Genomic DNA, 20,988 nt, shown 5'->3' with positions numbered 1-20,988 from the left:
CATGGGCCTATTGTGGGTCAGATAAGTAGGTACTGTTGGAATGACTGCAAGTGTGTGTCTGAATCCGTAATTAATGATGAACACATCAAAGAAATATTTATCCTAGTGGCTTCACATAAGATGGTGATATTTGATGCAAAAAAAAGACAGATGGAAATCCAGAAAAATTCACGCAGGGACACTGACCCCTAGAGATGTATACACAAGCTTCATCCAGCCAGCACGAGTCATCAGCAAACAGGGCTGAGATAGCACATTTTTTTGACAAGCCTCAAATCCTGGGAAGAGATGATACAACTCAGGTCTGCTTGCAAGGACAACTGAAGCTTTAGTTTTCACATCCCTGGATATACAGGCTATTTAACCTACATTCATAGTCTTACTGTGATACACAACAGTTTATTGATGATACAGTTTACAGGCACTTTCCAATTTATATTACTTGCTTCCTTAGAGCACTCAAAACAAACAAACAAAGCAAACAAATCCTAATTTGCATGACTGTTCCCAACTGTAAGAAAAAACTGAAGTCCCAAACAGCAGAGAAGAATAATTTCCACCAGCCTTTGAAGAAGCTTTTTATATTCATTTATTGAGAAATGCCTATGTAACACCACTCTGACAAACAGGCTGTCCCAGTTCCAGGACAGGTTTCCTACTCTCCTTTGTACTGGCGCATGAATGATACCAACAGGATCAAAGGGAGGTCCCCCAAGCACTTCACAGGAGACATTCAGAACTTTTAATGAATAAATCTTTGGAGAACACTTTTGCTAAGATGGCTATTCACAGCTATTTATGTTATAAATTAGACTTTTAGGTTTCTATGGCCCGTAAGTGTAAATGGCATGATACAGCATGTGTGTAATGAATGAATAAAAGAACTTGGAATCTGAATATACAAATGAAAATGCCACTACAACATATGGTCTATTATGGTTAAACAGAACTCTTTTTTCAAGATATTAAGGAAAAATGTGATTGGTATAATAACCCAAATTATGTGAGATGCTGTAATATATCTTACAGCTCGGGCTGTGCCTGAATCTAATCCCGTATCTATTTTCATTTTGCTTGGAAGCCAGTGGCAGCTCCACCTATCTATAAAAGGACGGCTATAATAAACTGCCAGTTTAGGCTGGTTTAGAATTCTAAAGTCTCGTAGCTGAGTCTCTGATGTAGGTCACCACTTTACCACAGACTTGTGCATCACTGGGAAAATCCCCTGGCATGAGCTACAGGTTCAGTTCAGACAGCTGCATCAGCTCTGGAAGTCTTGGTCTCCTTTACCATTAATCAAAAGAAACCCATCCTTTTATAGTCCCATTCAAACTTTAAGGACTTGTCTAAAGGTGAACTGCACCTCAAAAGTGTCCACAGCTCTCCAATGATAAAAGCCTGGACTTTCACTTTTGCCGTCTTTATCAAATGCTACCAAAGTATAGTTCCTACCTTTTTTTCTTCTACAACTTCCTTCAGCCACAAGTTCCTTCTACAGATTTTTACAGTGCCAGGCACAACAAGGCTCCTTGCTGACATGCAGTTTCCAGATATCATAGTGGCATGAGCTACTGAACCATGAGCCGCAGTCCTATGCTTTGACTTGAACCCTGCTTCACCATCCAGTTACGTATACACATCCTTCTTAATTTACATGATCAACACGTCTGCTTTCCTAAAAAAATTAAATCACTGCCTTCTCTTAAGGTACAGCACATCTAAGAGAAAAATAACAAAAAGAAGCTCACCTTAATAGGGATTAGAAATACTTCTAAGCACTCATATTAATAATATTAATGATAAATTAATCAGGATGTGATTAAAGAGTGGAGATACCTTTTCAATTGTGTGTATCACCATAAACTTAGGTTTGAATTGAATTTCACCTTAGCATGAAACTTCCCATCTCAGTAAAGCACGGCTTTTGGGCAGCAACACCCCTGGGATGTAACCCTCAAGCTACGTATACATTATCAGAAAGACTACACATCAATAGTGCTTTTCCTCTGGGAATAATAAATAATAAATACTATAAAATTTGGTCATTCACACTGTTTTTAAACTTTAGTGATTCTGTCAAAATATTGCCTGGATAAATCAGGAATTAATCCAGAATTTTAGAAGAGTGTCCAGAAGAATATTAAGTTGTTTTTTTTCCTCATGTTTTGCAATTATTTTAACTATTTAAAATATTTCTTTTCTATAAAAGTTCATGTTTAATTAAATGCTGTCATAAAGATCAATACCATGTTTCAACTTAAAGAAAATTTCCATAACCATATTTGAAATATTTTGTTCTAAGCGATGCACTGCTACACTTTTGTGACTTGCACTGCTGTAAAAACATCCTGGTGCTTTCCATAAAACAAATAAAGCAATGAAGACAGCAAATATCCTATACATAATGTGTGCTTAATGAGATTACTCATTGTAAATAATTCATACAAAATGTTTCCTGATAATGAAGTCAAGCAGCTATGTGGGTCAATCTGAAGATAATGGTTTTGTTACTGCTTAATGTTTATCAAGCTATTTTTTTAAAACAAATTATTATCTTACTTGAAGGGTTTCTGAGTTTTACAGTTGTGGAATCCCTTGTTTTGCTGGGATCACATGAACTGAAACAAGAGGAAGGACCACACGTCATAAATGTATATACATTTTGCTGTCAAGGGGCTACTGCCACTTAAAAAAAAAACTCTCCCCTTTCTTCCCTACTCTTTAATGAAATAGAGAAGTAAAAGGCTTCTTTTGCCCTATTTCTCTCAAAATTAGCTCCTGAGTCCTTCTGTTAACACATACTCTGCTAGCATCTGCCTCTATCTAAGCATGAAGCATTTGTCATCCTGCTAGGATGTGCTGTGGTTTCCTGATAATCCAACACTCCTGGAACTTTCCCCACCAAATCCATAAATCAGATCATACGGAGACATGTTGCAGCTCTTCGGCACCTCAAGCTACAGTCAACGATAGGAATAGCATTTTTTTCCCCAAGGAAGGCTTGGGACAGGAGGTGAAAATGAGAAGGAAGCATCAGAGAGTTATCCAAGGGGAAAGGGGATTTAAGTGGTTATTTTAAAAAGCAGCTTCATAGCTGGCAATTGGTGACAGACTCGGCAGTGTATGTTACAGACAGCCTTTTTAAATGGTAAAGAGGTGGATGGTAAACTGCCTTGAGCAGTGGGCAAGGAGGGGTACAGGAGACCTTGGAATGAAGATCTATAGGAATATAGTGACCCAGCAGAAACAGGCGTGACATTACTTTAACACCTCTTTTAAAAATTAAGTCGAGTTTTAGCACTCAAAATTTTCCATTACCATCAGCACTGAGATGAAAGACAGAAGAAAAGAACATTGTATTAATAGCTCAATTTTCAAATATTTCACATGAGCCACAGAAAACATTCTCCACCACCCAGATTGTCTGTGGAATTTATTAGCCAAAAAGGTTTTAATAGAAAATGACTTAAAGCTTAGAAAGATAGAGAGAGGTCCTGCAAAAGGCACTTTCTGGAATGCAGAGCTATTTATTTGTTTTATAGAGCACATCTACATAGGAGAGGAAGGGACAGCATTATAAGGCACAACACAAAGTCCCAGGAGAGAGATGAGGTGAACCAAACAGAGCCATTTATTTGTTTTGAGTTTAAAGAGAGAAAGACTGACTTCAGAAATTATTCTTCCAGACCCATAGCTTTAAAACAAAGCAGAATATGCACGTTTCAATATGTTTCTGTTTGGCTCCATTGTACGATGTCGTGTCAGAACATTCTTTACATAGAGCACAATCACCAGAACTAACATACAGGAATCTTGCAAAATATGCATTTCTTTAAAATAACTCCTGTGAAGTGAGTCTGAATATAAACCCCTTGATTAGTTTGAACCAGAAATGTTTGCAGGCTGTCTCTCAGATCAGGCTAGATTCAGGTATTGTTCAGGGCATTAGTGCATTCTTGTCCCTCCATTGTTCCCAATAAATGGGGGAAAGAGAAAGCAAGACTAACCTTATCCTCCATGCATTGATGTATTCCACATAAATAGAGCAATAATATCATGCATATGTATGCAGGGTTTAAAAAGGAGCGACTTTTTGCTCCCCTTGTGTTATAGGAAAACTGAGGGGCAGAAAGACTGAGGAATCAGCTGCCAAGCAGGCTGGCAGCCAAAACTTGCACTAAATTTCCACAGAATGTAGAATCTATGCAAAACTGCAGGCCATGAGCTACCACAGCACGCATGGCTGTTGCATTCCCCCTGTGAGGATCCATGCTCAGGTTCCCCTACCCTTAAAGTCACTGTCCTCTTCTTCACATGGAGGGGGAACTGATGCTTAATGAGGCTCTGCTTAGGGGATGCACAAAATCCATTGCACACACTCTTTGTCCACACACCCTTTATCACTCTCCCCTCCTGCTTCTCCAAGATGACTCTTTAAAAGGGAATCTTTTGGTGAAAGGGGACTAAGGCCAACAAACTCTGCTGAGACTGCAGCAGAGAACAGTAAAGAATCATAAGATCATGCAATGTCCTGAGTTGGAAGGGACCCATAAGGATCATTGGATCCAACTCCTGTCCCTGCACAGGATAACCCCAAAATTCACATCATGTGTCTGAAGACATTGTCCAAATGCTTCTAGAGAAGGGAAGAATAGTAGAGGGATCCTTTCAAGGCCATTGGGTCAGATGAGGTAAATGTTTGCGCTGAATGCCAAATTCAAGAAGAGCTGTCAACAGAGCCAAAACAAAAAGATAACTCCAAATGCTTTTACAACACAGGTGCATCCTGTGATACTTCAATCTCTTTGCGTAATGGATCTAGCTAGCAAGCAGCCCCAATAATAGGAAGGTTTAGTATGCTAGAGAAGAGTGAACTCCTTTTGGAGTATTTTATATTCAAATACTACAAATCCTTTGGAAGACATGACTAAAAGTGCAAGTGCAGACAAAGCCACCCTTAGGTAATTCCCTTGATTAAAACTCTCAGACTTGAAATGAATCTAATTAAAGACATTGTGAAGACACAGAAAAGCAGTGTTCACTTATGCCCTCTTTTGCAGATGGTGAGTTGCCAAACAGAATTGAGACTCTTAATTGCAAGAATCATCAGCAAATTTAAAAAGGATGGCAAATTAGGGACAGCAAAAGTCAGACTGTTACATAAGAGCCATGCTACCAGATCTGGTTCTTGCAATAGATGGGAAAGGCACTCCCAAGAGAGGACATGGTGCTTCTTATAAAATCTGGTGAAAAAGGAGGGGAAAACATAGCCTAGATTCATACCATCCTGAGTGATGCAGCCAGCAAAAGTGATGAAAGATGATATCTTTTCTATTGGTTTGTGTTTCTTTCACTTGTCCCTGTGCCCCTCTTGAGAAGCATCTGAACACACCAGATTGCTGCCGGGTTTTTCGATCTTTCAGTCCTTCCATAGCAGGTAGCATGCTTTAATGTGTCACTGGAAATTTTCATTTCATCAACCAGCTTTCTATTAAAATGCTAACATTTCACAGATATTTTTCTCAGATAACAGAAAGGCAGTTAAAACACTTTTGAAATCATAGAACCATAGAATGGTTTGGGTTGGAAGGAACTTTAAAAATCATCCAGTTCCAACTTCCCTGCCACGGGCAAGGACACTTTCATAGAATCATAGAAACATACAATAGTTAGGGTTGGAAGGGACCTTAAAGATCATCTAGTTCCAACCCCCCTGCCATGGGCAGGGACATCCCACTAGATCAGGCTGTCCAAGGCCCCATTCAACCTAGCTTTGAACACTTCCAGGGATGGGGCAGCCACAACTTCCCTGGGCAACCTGTGCCAGTGCCTCACCATCCTCATCATGAAGAATTTCTTCCTAATGTCCAGTCTAAATCTGCCCCTCTCCAGTTTATACCCATTCCCCAAGGTCCTTTCCCCACAACCCTTTACAAATAGCCCCTCTCCAGCTTTCCTGTAGGCCCCCTTCAGGTACTGGAAGGTTGCTATAAGGTCTCTTCTGAGCCTTCTCTTCTCCAGTTTGAACAAGCCCAATTCTCTCAGCCTCTGTCCTCATAGGGAAGGTGCTCCAGCCCTCCAATCATCTTTGTAGCCCTCCTCTGGACCCGTTCCAACAGCTCCATATCCTTCTTATATTGAGGATTCCAGAACTGGACACAGTATTCCAGATGAGATCTCACAAGAGAGGAGCAGAGGGGCAGATTCACTTCCCTCGCCCTGCTGGCCACGCTTCTTTTGATGCAGCCCAGGACACGGTTGGCCTTCTGGGCTGCGAGCGCACATTGCTGGCTCATGTTGAGCTTCTCATCGACCAGCACGCCCAAGTCCTTCTCTGCAGGGCTAGATTTCCACTAGATCATGTTGCTCATAGCCCCACACAACCTGGTCTTGAACACCTCCAGGGATGAGGCATCTATGACTTCTCTGGGCAATCTCCAGTGCCTCCTCACAGTCAAAAAATTCCTCCTAGTATCTAATCTAAACCTTTTCACTTTCAGCTTAAATCAGATAGTGAAAAGCATTGACCACCCAGAAGTTCATTTCTGTCTGATATAATTTTTGCCAATTGTCTGCATTAGTCTCCCAAGAAAAGAAATATTCTGAGGCATGTTAAAAATTACTTATAAATATCTGATACAGAAAAAAACAGACAGAAAAAGTGTTTTGGCTGTACAGAAATTGGTTTGATAAAAAAGAAGCAGGGAGGTACCTGGGAATTACAATTTATTTCTGGGGTACAGCTGGGCTCCTTCACTCCATTCAACTTTTACAGTCAAACAAAATATAGATGGAAGCAAGCTCCAAGTAGGCAATTATTTCAAGGGCCACAGTTGTACTGTATAACACAAAAAAAACCCCAAAACCAAACCAAACGTAACTGAATGGTTGAACTGTATTCTAATGGTAAGTTGCTTTTTTTTTTTTCATAGACTGATAGAATGCTTTGGGTTTTAAAGATGTTCTAATCATAGAATCATGGAATCATAGAATCATTAGGTTGGAAAAGGTCACCTTGCAATAGAAAGCGATCGGCCTAGTTTGGCAGGACCTGCCTTTCATAAACCTATGCTGAGAGGGCCTGACCACCCAGTTGTCCTTCCCCATCCTTCCCATGACCACCCTGTCCTTCCCATGACCTTCCCTGGCAGTGAGGTCAGACTGACAGACCTGTAGTTTCCTGGATCCTCTCTCTGGCCCTTCTTGTATATGGGTGTAACATGTGCAGGACTGCAGTCGAATGGAACTTCCCCAGTCAGCCAGGAGTGCTGGTAGATGATGGAAAGACGTTTGGTGAGCACCTCCGCCAGCTCCCTTAATACCCATGGGTGGATCCCATCTGGCCCCATAGACTTGTGAACGTCTAATTTGCCTAGCAGGTCTCTAAACATTTCCTTTTAGATCAAGGGAGCTTGGTTTTGCTCTTCCTTGCTGTCTATGGGCTCCTGAGGTTGAGTATCCAGGGAACTACTTACCTTACTATTAAAGACTGAGGAAAAGAAAGTATTAAGTAACTCAGCCTTATCCTCATCCTTTTTCCCTATTGTTCCCCTGTGTCCAGTAAAGGATGGAGATTCTTCTTGGCCCTCCTTTTGTTGCTGATACATTTGTAGAATTATTTTTTATTATCTTTCACAGAATTGGCCAATTTAAGTTCTAATTGGTCTTTAGCCTTTCTGATTTTATCTCTACATGATCCCACTTCCTCTCTGTAGTCCTCCTGTGATGCTTGCACTTTCTTGCAAAGTTCATATATTTTCTGCTTCTTCCTGATATCCACCCAGAACTCTCTGCTCAGCCAGGCCGGTTTTCTTCCCCACTGTCCCATTTTCCAGCACATGGGGATAGCATGCTCTCGCGCTGCCAGGAATCACTTCTTAAAAAGCATCCAGCCCTCGTGGACTTCTTTGCCCTTTGTCAAACCCTCTTTGCCATGGGCAGGGACACCTTCAACTAGATCAGATTGCTCAGAGCCCCGTCCAACCTGACCTTGAACACTTCCAATGATGAGGCATTCAAAACTTCTCTTGTTTCTGTGTATCATCACTGTCATCATAAAAAAAAAATTATCTTATGTCCAGTCTAAATCTACCCACTTTCAGTTTAAAACTACTACCCCTCATCTTAGTGCAACAGGCCCTGTTAAAAAGTCCCCTCCATCTTTCCTGTAGGCCACCCTGAAGTATGGAAAGGTTGCTCTAGAGGTCTCCCTGGAGTCTTCTATTCTTCAGGCTGAACAAGCGCAACTCTCTCAGCCTTTCTTCACAGGGGAGGTGCTCCAGCCCTCTGATCATTTTAGTAGCCCTCCTCTGGAGTTACTCTAGCAGATCCGTGTCTTTCCTATGCTGAGGACTCCAGACCTGGACACAGAACTTCAGGTGGGATCTCATGAGAGTAGAGGGGCAGAATTATCTCAGTCTGCCGGTCACACTTATTTTGATACAGCCCAGGATACTGTACTCTTTCTGGACTGCAAGCACAGATTTTCAGGTCATGTTCAATGTTTTAGCCACCAGTATCCCCAAGTCCTCCTCCTCAGGGCTGCTCTAAGTCCATTCATCCCACAGTCGGCACTGATGCTGGTGATTCTCTTCACCCAGGTGCAGGGCCTTGCACTTGGACTTCATGAAGTTCACATGGGCTCATTCCTCAAGATCCCTCTAGATGATATCTCTTCCCTGTAGGATATCAACTACATCACTCAGCTTGGTGTCATCTGTAAATTTGTTGTGGGTGCTCTCAATCCCACTGTCTATGCTGTTGAGTAAGATATTAACTAGTATTGGTCCCAGAAAGAGTTTTCACTCTAACAGTTTAAAAATAACACTTCTTGGAGTTACTCTGATTTTAGACAATTTCTAGTGCTAATGAAGACAGCGATGCTTGATCCCCATTTTACCATTTTTTGAGACAATACAGAAATTTGCAAGATATTAAATCTATAGATACTACCTATGCATGCACACACATCTGGTATAACAAGAGACAAACAAAGACTACACAAGCTAAATGCTTTGATTTTTGATAATTTAAGAAACAAATATCCTAAAAAATACCCAAAGCATTTAACGACAATGTGAAAAGTCAGGTCTTGTGTTAATGAAAATAATTGAGTGCAATTGATCCTGACTTACTCCAAATGCCCAGTACACTTCCATTTCTCAAAATACCACACTGTAATACTTGTGCTTATGCTGCAACCCTCTTAACATAAACAAACAAACAAAAAGAACACATCACAAAGTCAGTCCAGTGTCCTGGGAACGGAAACTAATAATTAAGAGAAGCTGCTAATTAGTTACTGGGCTAGATCCTCACCTGGTCAAAAACTGTTTCGCTCAACTTTTCAACTAATATTTCAAAGTGGATTTATTTTAATACATATCAACAATTACATAATTAATTTTAACATACTACAAGGACAACCAAAACCACAGGGTTTACACTCCCTTGCAAGATTAGTGAGAGACCGAGGGAGACTGAAAACTTGAATTTGTTTCTCATTCATCTGCTCATAAAAGGTGACAAGTTGACAGCTGTTGACTAACATCCTGCTGTGGTCCAGAGCCAAAGAAAATGTCAGCTAAATCCTGCTGACTCCTCAGCTGAGATAAATCATCATAGATCTATTAGTCAGCCCTCCACAATAACTTCCACTGTCCAAGGATTTGTCTGTATCTAGAATGTGTATTCAGACAAGACATAAATCAATGCAGTGTCAACTTGACCACAGTTTCTTTTTTTCCTTTCAAATCTCACTGTATCTTTGATAGTTAAAAGCAAATCTCACTGAAGTCATCTAATTGGCAGGACGAGGAAAGCATCTCTAAAGGTCACTTCCTATAAATTCAGATGACTAAAATTCACTCACTGCCCATTATCCCAAAAATTGTTGCTACCTACTCTGGGCAAATTTTCCCACTTAGTAGTCCGTAAAGCACCTGGAATTGTCAGACTTACTTTCTTCCATGAGAATGTCAGAAAGAAAAGACGCATTTCCCCTTCCTTATGTCACAGTTTGGGTCTGGGGGCAGCCTGCTGCTTTAAACATCATCTGTTTCTGACAGGCCCTGCAGGAGCTTATGAACGAATTCCTACAAACTCTGTCTGTGACTAGTCAAAACTAGCAGACTCCCAATCACCACGCTCAGCTGGAGCACAGAGCTATAGCAATCAACAGTAACTTCACACTTCTTTGAGCTAGACACCACCAACAACCACGCCGTGCTTGCTACTCATTGCCATTACTCCATGTGGAATCAATTAAATTATCACCGGAGAAGCCTTGTTAAGCCACTGCCCAACATTTCAACAGCTCAGGCTTTCCAAGGAGTTTAGTCTGGCCTTATAACTCATTTCTGTTCTTTCTCAAATGCACCGAGTATGGAAATTTTACCCGACAGGACTGCTCCAAACACCGAGACTTACCAGTCAGTCTCCCAAATCTTTGTATTAAAAGGCTCAAACTTACGGTAGAGTGCTGAATGGGCATCCAGGCAGGTGTTTCGACTGAGCATTTGTGGGATGGGCATCTGCCATGGCTCTGCTGCAAATAAGTGAAAATGGCATTATACACAACACAGTATGTGCTGCAATCACTAGGCACAATGGACTCCATTCCAGATGGAGCATCTAGGAGTTTGCTACTATGCGTTACACCTCACAAGGTCATTTTCCACTGTCACATAGGGAAAATAATCTGCAGTTAGCATGATCAAAAAGGCCTCAACGATTGTCCATTAATTTTGCATTAAGTTCTCATCTATGTGCGTGAACATATTCTTCACCCACTCTGAATCCCAAAAGTGTGCCATTTGGCTCTCTTCTGCACTGGAGCATTCAGAGAAAAACAGCAGAGCTCCCGGTAATAGATAGAGATTGAATTTTTTCTGCCCATTTTATGACAAGCCATTTCCATCATGTCCTTTTTGAATCAGTGATAGCTGCAGCTTGAACAACCCCAAGGCTGTTTTCCAGGAGAAGTCTGTCCCAGATTCTTAGGGTGTGTTTCTTTGCTGAAAAGAACGCTCTGCTTGCTCTCCAGATTGGCCCCTGAAGGACATGGAGCAAGTACCCAAGACTCCTGCATTTCCCTGAAACTTTGTAGAACAAAGAGTAAGGGATTAATTTGAAGTCTTAATGTTCCACACGGCAGTGCAAGATGCAACTACCAGGCAGTTGGGCTGATCTTCCTGTAATTTCCCTTGCATTTGCAGTGATACAATTAAATTTAGCAAAGGTTTGGAGCCCATCAGAATGAATTGCACAGCAGATTGGGTCAGAGTCCCTGAAGAAAGGTTCAGAGTAAATTCTGATGTTTGCCATCATTGCTCTCAGCATTTCACATAAGAGTTAAACTATTATTTAGCTCCACAAATTGGAGGACTCTCATAATCATGCGTGTTCCTGAAGCTGGAAATGATGTGGAGAAAAAAAAAGCTTCCTTCCATTTATTTTCATTTAAGCCAGATATACCAGAAACAACTACATTGTGCCTTTATCTTCCCTACACTGAAAGCAAGGGAGAGCAACTTCTGCAAACGATAATTAGGCTTCACGAGATTTTCAGTTTTGAGTCTGATTTAAGAACGTTAACTAATGAAGCACTAGTAGTGTTTTGTTCTTTATCTCCAAAAAAATAAACATTTGTAAAGCATTGCAGCACTAGATACTTTTATATCAGCTTTATATTCCCCACTGGTTACCTTTTATATTTTCACTTAGACAACTTTAAGGAATGCTCGGGAAAAAACAGCTAGAAAGGAAGAAGGATTGCACATTTAGGTGAAAGTTTAGAAAGCCCTCCTTACAAGGATTTTAAAAACTATCACAGCAGCAATGTCCTATAGGTGCCTGTTATCTCCTATAATGAAGGGATGAATGCCATAGCAAACTGTGTAATCCTACCAAAATATTTATAGTTTTACTATAAATTATTTTTTATCAAAAGATTGCATGAAATACTGGTAACTATTTTTTATTTCAGAATTTATTTCAGAATTTATTATTTGATACAGAATTGTAGGTCTTCATTCTTTAACCCAAGCCAAGAAAATGGCAAGAAAATTAATAATTTTTTGGACAAGAAACATTTTTCTGATTGAAAAGTCAGGTAACCATGTATAACATGCTTGTCAGGAGACTCCTCAAAAAGACACCTCACACTCTTAAAGAGCATACATCTGCAAAATAAAAGCTCAAGAATTCATAGCAGGAGGGGCTAATACTCTGCAAGTATTCTTGATTTTGAGATTTATACCGAAATTGCCCCAGAATCACAAGACACATGCTGCAAATTCAAAGGCTAGAAAGACAAAGGTACCTGGGAATGGCTTGTAGGCAGCAGTCCTCCAGAGATCCCAATTTTTCAGCACAAGGGCTGGGCTGATTGTGCATCTGAGGTGCAGGGTGACCTGCAGAGTTTAGCTTTTCACAGCTTAATATTTGAATTAGATTGTTGATAACACGGCATTGCACTGGAATTATCTGAGAAATGCCTGTAATTCAAGAGCTAAGACTGAATACATTTCTCCTACAGCTTTTGGGGGTTGGACTTGGGTTTTTATTTTAAATTACACCCAATATTTGAATGATCCCTATTTTTTATTGTTGTGTAAAAAACAAAGCTTATCATACCTTTCATAATTTACACCCCGATCTAACTGAAATAGTTCTAAGAAATAACGTTGTATATTAGCTGCAGGTAAAGTTTTTCTTCATAAAAATGCTCAATTTTATTTTTTAAAAAAAAGCAGATGAAAGCCCCAACACGCTGTACCCAGAGACATCAACTAAAAATAATTACCCAAAAGGTCAACACTACATGAGGTATTCTGCAAGCACAGGAAACACAAGTAAGCATAGGAATAAATAGATTGGGAACTATTTGCAGATTACAGAAGGAATTAATTCCATTTTATTATTACTGCTAACATTTTTACCAGCCTAGGAGTTTGGAGCACATAAGGACCAAAGACCTTGGTCTACCACTAGCCTGGAAAACTAAAAATCTGAAAGGTGATGAAAATTCATCATTTGGATCCACATTTTTGTCTAGACATCCCTCGAGGGAGGACAGAATTACCTGTGGTTTACTTTTTGTATTTATTGCTATTTGTAAGCAAAACAAATATGTCTTGCCTTACTGTTTGGGATAATTTGTTCCAACAAAAGAGTGTTCTCCATCTGAAATGGAAACAGAGGCAGTTTCTTCATAGCTTATGAGTGAGTGATTACTACAATCTTGTTTTACTCCTTCCTTGGGGATACATGGCTTCCTGCACTAAGCTTCACCCTTGAGACATCTCCAACACGCAGATATGCAGGCGTAGGCTTTATCACAGCTTCATGCAATCAGTCTTCAAAATATGCAGTAAGATCTTCAGCTTGTGTAATTTTTTGTATAAAGAGAACCAGGGACACAAAAGAATAAATCCATTCTCATTGCTGAAATCAGCATCAGTCACAGCTTTTTTTTCTGGGCTGATGCTTTAAATCCTTCATAAATTGCATAGCCATAATGCAGTCAGGAAGCAATGAAGCGATGACCAAAGTCAGATAGAGACATTAACCTCCAAGCCAGCTAAAGACAGTGCAATTCCTTCTCTGGAGGCACTGTTACATGTAATTCCCAAGCCAATAGGTTTATCAAGCATCCAGAAATACAGACTCCATAGGTAACCAGGAGACAGAAAAGCATCAACTCCAGAAGACAAAACCAAGGCTGTAAGTCCTTCAGAGTCTCTACGGCCAGCCTCTAACTTCCTAGCACGCAACCTTTACGCAAGCTTCTTTCCTATATACTTTTCTCAGTCAAGCGTTGAAACAACTATCTGCTCTTAGCACTAGTTAGAAATATTGGTATAATTTACCTGCAAGATACATTAATATAATAGAGTGGTGGCATCAGTGCCCATTGCAATATTGCAGTAGGAAATACTGCATATTGAATACTAAATTGGAGGATAAGAGCTTTGTGACACTGCATAAGTGAAGTTTCAAGTGGAAGAGATGCAGTTGCACATCAGCAAGCCCTGGGTAAGATTTCAAGGAAGAATTCCTCTTTTGAATTGTGTGATCAACCATAGTGAGTGCTAAGGGTGTCTGGAAGACTTAAAAATCAAGTACGTATAGCTTATTGCCATTTTCTCATAGGCAGGGAGAAATTATATTTATATAATCGATACCAAAATGGTCAAATATTGCCTATTGCAACCATAACTGGGGACACATTTGGAAGCAGATGTTAACTCTGCAGTAGGATGTAACAAAGTACAGAGAGGCTATTTAGGAACATTTTATCTGTTAAAGGTTCAGGCTTACTGAACTATAGTACTCTTTAAGATTTCTACTTAGTATTTTTTTTCAGAGAAGATATCAGTGAAAACAATCAAATGCAGTCACAAATGAGATTCCGTATGTATCCACTAAAATTGCTAAGAATATGATTTACAAATTATATACAAGTCCTTGAGTGAGGTCTCCAGTAGCGGAAGAGTTGGCTGAAGCCAAACCCAATGGAACATATTTATTTACTCCTACACATCCTTGCAAATTATCTTCTCTGATGCAGATGATTCTCTGGAGAAATGAAAATTGTAGATCTCAATCAGAGGTCTCTGGATAAAATATAATCATATACTAGGCCATACCCCTGACCTAATTCACTCTTAAATAACCATTCTCTTCTCCTTGACTGCACACATCCCCTCATTTTCTCAGAAGGCTTGCATCAGGTCAAGGAATACAGAAGGAAATTTGTGTGGTAGTAGCAAATGTTAAAACACAAAAGAAATGCATGTTTATGTTTAGTATGCATGTCAAGAGACCCATCTTTTCTGCTTTTAGTACCCTCTTGGACACTGCAAAGAATCCATTTGGTCAGATCCTGCTCAATGAAATGCACAAAAACACAGCTCACCCTGGCAATACGAAAATATCTTCCCACCCCCACCCATACCCTCCAAATATTAAGGAAGGTATAGCTAAGGAGGTATAGCTCTGCTCTCATTAAGCAGTGCTATCATTAATTGCGCTAAGATCAGGCTGTCTTGTTTTCTTTTTCTTGCTCCATATCCTCCCCCTTTCCTTACATGTGTAGCTCTCCACTGCTGTGCAGTAGTACGAAGCTCTAACTGTATCTGCCTGAGCAGTTAATTGAACATTTTCTTTTCTCAGTTTATGGAGCTCTTCACAGATTTATGAAACAAATCATCCTTCTCCTTTCGTAGTTAAAACCAATCTCAATAAAGACATCTCCCTAAGATCAGCAAATGATAATCTAATGAAATCTATTGAAAATTTCAGTTGCACTAAACAAGGTCAATGCTCAGAAGAAACGAAACGTCACTCAGAAATGGAGATCAAAGTAATTCCCTTCTATATCCTGCTGCTGCCATAGAGACAAAGGGAGGGGGAAGAGGGGAAGGAAAAGCTTTAGCAGACTTAATTCTTCCTGAAATTTATAATTAACTACAAGGGAAAAGGGACGATTATCATATTTCTAAAGAATAAAGGAGAAAAAAGTTGAGCTTTTGACAGGATATAATTACAAGACATTACATGAGCAATGCATATTGGTTTGTTCTATGTAATTTTCTTGAGACTCCCCCCAAAAAAAAGATTTTATTTTTTTAGAGAAGACAACACGTGTCTCATCAGTTTACATTCATAATGGTTGGAATCCAAAAGCTGGAGTCTTACAATAATTGTTCCAAAATTTACCACTGATAAATAAAGATTTGAAATAAATTCTCAGATATACTCCCCATTTGTCAAACATCCGAGTACATTCTCCAGCTAAGATAAATGGTAATCAATGAAAAGGATCTTCCTGCTCTTCTAAGACTGTGCAGTTTAGCCAGCAGCCAACCCATAGTCATCAAAGCTGCCCTCAAGTACCACTTCAGAATACAGTATACTAAATTACATGTAAATTGCATGATTCAGCACTATTACACTTCTAGGGTCTGGCAGGAAAACACCACAGTTTGAAGTGCTCATCAGCACCTAATAATGACTATAGAAAAAATATTTTGATTTTAGCTAAATGTGATTCTCTGAGGGGAAAATCATTATGTTCCCTTTGTTTCAAGTTTGTCATAGCCAGGAAATTCAGCACAAAAAACTTAGCTACCCAGTTTACGATTTCAAACTGCAATGATTCAAAGCCAGAAGCCTTGCAAAGAAAAATCAACAAATGTTGCCCAGATCTATTTAGCACTATTAACAATATGCAGGCACACAGAAATGCAGTTATTTTTCAGTTTCTTATCCAGCTAAATTTAAACCAGGTCCTTGTGTAGTGTAGCCCTCTATAGCTCTGCTGGTTTTGGTAGGAAAGGCAGTCTACAACACCTGAAGCACTGGTTCATCCTCAGTATCTATACCTAGCTTTATAATTTCCTAATCTTGGGATGTAAAAATGATCTTATAGAAAGTCCCACAAAATAAATCAAACCTCATTCTCTATATATTTGCCTTTGTAAAACTTTATATTGATTTTTTTTCATATTAACACAATATAACTAGGGTAGGGAGAACAGGCTTATTTTCTTTAGTAAGGCCTGTTACAAAATACAAATTCTTCCTATGAGTTATTTGCATCGGCACCACATAGTGTGTGAACCTACTCTCCACCTCTAGCAGATTATATGGTCAGATTTACCACTCTTTCCCTTCTGAGAGCATCTTGGGACAGGTTTTGCTGCTGCTTTAACTTCGAAAGGCTGGAACGGTAAAATCATTCCAGTGCCATTATACCTGCGTTTTTCCATTCTTCAGCCAAGTTCTAGAAATCCCTTTAAATCAACTGGGTTGGTGCTGGGAGTCAATTGTATAGGCTAAATGCTAAATGATGGTTCCTTCCTCACTTGGGGAACCCACAGTATCCTCCTGGGACACAAAACCTACCCTAATTTCCCAAGCATAGAACACTATCAACAGGAATTTATAATTATATCATAGAATCATAGAATAGGTTGGGTTGGAAAGCACCTTAAAGATCATCCAGTTCTAACAGCCCTGACACGAGCAGGGACACCTTCCACTGGATCAAATTGCTCAAAGCCCCATCCAACCTGGCCTTGAACACCTCCAGGGATGGGGCATCCACAACTTCTCTGGACAAGCTATGACAGTGCCCTAACTCCCTCACAGTAAAAAATTTCTTCCTAATATCTAATCTAAATCTATTCTTTTTCAACTTAAATATACTTACTGCAGACTAGTAGTTTCAAAATCAGCTATCCCAGTCACAGCTTCTCCTCACTCAGATTTACAGAGATGCTACTGACATGGAAAAGCTCTGAATTTTAGCATATTTTTCACATTGAGACTGTGGGAAATGGAAAACTAATGCTGACAAAAGACAGAGTGCGTACCTTTAGCTCTTCTCTACCTTCCTCTTAGCTTTATGCTGTGAATATGATGATGAGTGTGTGGAATGGGAGAGACCTACAGAAGAGTCATACCATAGCCAGTGTCAAAGCCAAATGTTGGCCCCATATCTGACAACAGCAGCTTCTTATTTTCCATCACTATTGAACATATTGAGACTTGTGCACACACATCTGTCGAAGTTTTGCCTTAAGTGCATACCTGAGTGTCCCTTATCCCAAATATATTGCTGGATGAGCAGAAGGAAACAGGATAGACAGATATTGCTCACTCATGGCAACCTCATCAATCAGAATTGTACACATTTAACCTTGGCATGCGTTAACAACGCAAACAAGCATATCACCACCCTTCTTCCCAGCACCACTACAAACCAGTTTTTTCCTTCTATCTTTACTTCATTCTTTTAAATATTTGAACTGAATCCTTCCAAATGGTGCTGGACAGACGGCCATGAAGAGAGAGAGCCTGTTAATTTAACAAATGAGACTAACAGGGATTTAAAAAAACCCTAAAAAAAAAATAAAAACAAAACTAAAACTTTTGCACCAGTGGAATGAACCGAGTCTTCCATTACCTTTACTTCACTCCACAGATATACAATATCTTTTTTCATTCACCCAAATAATCACTTTTCATTGGGTTGTCTGGTCCCACAGAGGTCAGTGACACTTGAATTAAACATGGAACCTGTGTCATGAGTTATCCAGCTGAAATCAATGCAGAGTATAGTGGAAGCTAGCACCAAGAATCTCTGAGAAGGAGTAATTGTTGCAGAATTTTCAATATTTTGATGATGGAAATTTATGTTTGTAGCTAAGAAACCCAACAAGTTCAAATTGGGCACTTTCCCTTGGTCTGAAGGCAGCTACTTCTCTGGTTCACGAGCTGGAAGACACAACTGTGAGTCGCAGGGACCTTACAGATGCCAGTGCTCAGTGTTGTGAACTTGGGAGTAAGGCAACAAACAGCAAGTGATTTAGGTTTTGTGAATAAATTGGGATAATTTCATTTAGAGTCTAGTCTTTGTGTACATCATTGCAAGCTCTTCTCAAAACATAGAAGTTTTTCATTCATAAAACCTGGGATTCGAAGCAAATCACAAAATCCAACTCCAAAACAAAACACCGGTGGCAACCAACACTGACAGTACTTAGTGCCATTACTCATGTTCAGGAAAATAAGATTACCTATGAAATTTTACAATCTCTGTGCTAGAAGGTCTGCTTCTGATGGAGGACTGGATGGCTGCTTCTGATATTATTCAGTTCTTATTTTTTGTAATGATGTGATTGCCAACTGTAAGTATCAAAAAGCCTGAATGCGATACTTAGAAATCATGAGATTCAAAAATAAAAATCTATTTTGTTATCCCTTCGTTTATCTTCTAGGTTTTAAAACTTTTGAGCTCTCCTTTGTAACAACAAGGGCCAGTGAAAGTTGATCATCTTTTCTAAGCCACTCGACACCATGGACTGAAGGTTTCAGTGCAACAGTCCCTGTTCTGGTGAATCTTGTTGGACAACAAAGATCTACCTATTTCTTTACATCATCATCAGCTACTGTTGTATTCATAATTCTGTGAAGGGCAGAAAGATGGAGAGGGAGCCAACAGCTCAGGTAGATGACAGTAAATTGTCTCTGAGTGCTATGAGGCACAGTGAGAATGTTCTTTTCCAAAAACTCCTGGTGTTCCCCCAGGAAGGAATCTTGATCTAAGCTTTTATTTATGCTCAATTCTTCCTAATAATAAAATAATGTACGATTTAGCATGCTACAAGCAACGCTAAAAGAAGAAGTTGGAAGCTTGATCAATTAATTTAAACCAGGAGACCATAAGGAAGTCCTTCTTGACTGATTCAGCATCTTCTAAGTCCTGGGTCAGAAATTCATGGAAACAAGGAGGAAACAAACAAAAAAAATAAAGTGGGGGGGGGGGAGAGGAAGAATCCGTACAAATTAATACCTTAAATCTCTCTTAAACTTATCTTACATTTTGGCTGAAAAAATAATGTCAGTAGGATTTAAGACTGGACTGGCAGGGTACATCAAAAATTAATTTTATTAGATGGTGTCTTTCGCCATATGAAGTTCAAAGCAGGGTCTTGAGATCCATTGTACATAATCTGCGAGGGCATATTCACTCCATCACATTTATGTTACTTGTTATAGACTGGAAAGACTGTAAATTCTGGAATAAATTTAATGATCCTGTTTTAAAAACGTCAACATTTTTGAACAGGTTTTACCTTTTGCGGTCTTAATAGCATTTGTCTTTTACTCCCTTTTTATTATTTATAAGATCCGAAGAATAAAACTGATGCATTTACTCCCTTTTGACACTAAGATCCACTTTCCAAGAATGAAAATGGCAATTATTTGCACAAATCAGGCAAATGGATATTCAAATAAGGATAATTACCAGATCTGAGGCCAAAATGACCATACTGTTGCTCTGTAGATTTCACACATATTGAAGTTAATTTTTTAAAAATCCCAAGTTTTCTGAAAAAGGTCTGCTCTTACTATACTGGTGAAAATTGATGTAAATATATGCCATAAAAATTGTGTAGGTTTAAAGGAAGTAACGTCATTGAAATGCATAATAAAGCAAGTAAGAACAGATTATAGAACAATCCCATATAACGTCGCTGGTGCAGCTATTTAAATATGGCAGCAAAACAAGATGAGGAAATCGACTGTAATTTATTTGGCTTCAAGCCTTTGCAATATGAAAGTGTTCTGAAACTAGATTTTTGCCATTATTCAGCTCAATTACATATGTTAATACTGTGTTCCCACAGGCATCCAAATTGCAGGTCACCTATAATTCACAATTCTATCTCATCCCAACATCAAAGTTGGCAGCAAAGACTGAATATCTGGAGTTGAATATTCGAGGCTCATATGCTTGACTTTCAGATCATTTAGCAGCAGATCCAAGAAGCAGAAGAGATGGGAGGGAAAAACATTGTATCTAGATGGAGTTGGAAGCCCTTCTCAGAGCAGCAGCCATAGTGAGATGACAGAGAATCTACACTTGTTATTGCCCCAAAAGCCCTGGGAAAATGTTAGTGGATACATTCACCACTAATTTATAAACAAATAAAGTGATGTCTTCTGATATATAAAAAAGGCACTGGGCCATGTTCTTCTCCCAATTTTACCATCTTAGTAGTAGACTCATTCTCCTATCCCAGATCTAGTTACTACACACCACCTGGCTGAACTCTCAAGGCTAAAGTTGGTTGCAATTGCTGGTTTCCACTGCAACAATAGAAACCCAGAAGTGGAGTTAATCACAGATGTCTTTTCAACTTTACTGCTTATTTTCTACTGGAAAACAACATTGGAGTACAAATTGGATGTTTAGCATGATCTGTCATCCAGGCTTTGTTCAACAGTCCTGCACCACCACTGCTGAGCACTTTTTATTGGTATAGCATTAACAAGCACTAGTGGATGTCTCCGCTATGCTCCAGGGCAGGTTGAGGACATAGTCTCAGATCTAGTATGGCTTGTGGGAACCAGAGGGACATGGAAAGAACAGGAGGTGAATGAGGCCACAGAATGTGGCCTCATTCACCTCCT

The 20,988-nt window shown here is 39.5% G+C and overlaps 1 protein-coding gene across 19 annotated transcripts in view; it reads right to left on the bottom strand.

Annotated features, from left to right (window-relative positions):
* Positions 1-20,988, bottom strand: part of DLG2 (discs large MAGUK scaffold protein 2) — a 1,074,248-nt gene that overhangs the window by 887,665 nt on the left and 165,595 nt on the right. For 11 of the 19 annotated variants that reach the window (XM_054071916.1, XM_054072001.1, XM_054072006.1 and 8 more), the window contains one exon: positions 10,472-10,546. The exons of 4 other annotated variants lie outside the window; for them this stretch is intronic. In XM_054071916.1, coding sequence (XP_053927891.1) covers positions 10,472-10,546 — 75 coding nt within the window. The remainder of the gene's footprint in view (positions 1-10,471; positions 10,547-20,988) is intronic. 4 more of the 19 variants (XM_054071930.1, XM_054071975.1, XM_054072036.1 and 1 more) reach the window with 1 other exon arrangement.

This window comes from Cuculus canorus, chromosome 1 (genome assembly GCF_017976375.1).
Source record: "Cuculus canorus isolate bCucCan1 chromosome 1, bCucCan1.pri, whole genome shotgun sequence".
Classification (NCBI taxonomy): Eukaryota; Metazoa; Chordata; class Aves; order Cuculiformes; family Cuculidae; genus Cuculus; species Cuculus canorus.
Note: the sequence above shows the minus strand (reverse complement) of the source record. Positions and strands in the feature narration are given on the sequence as shown.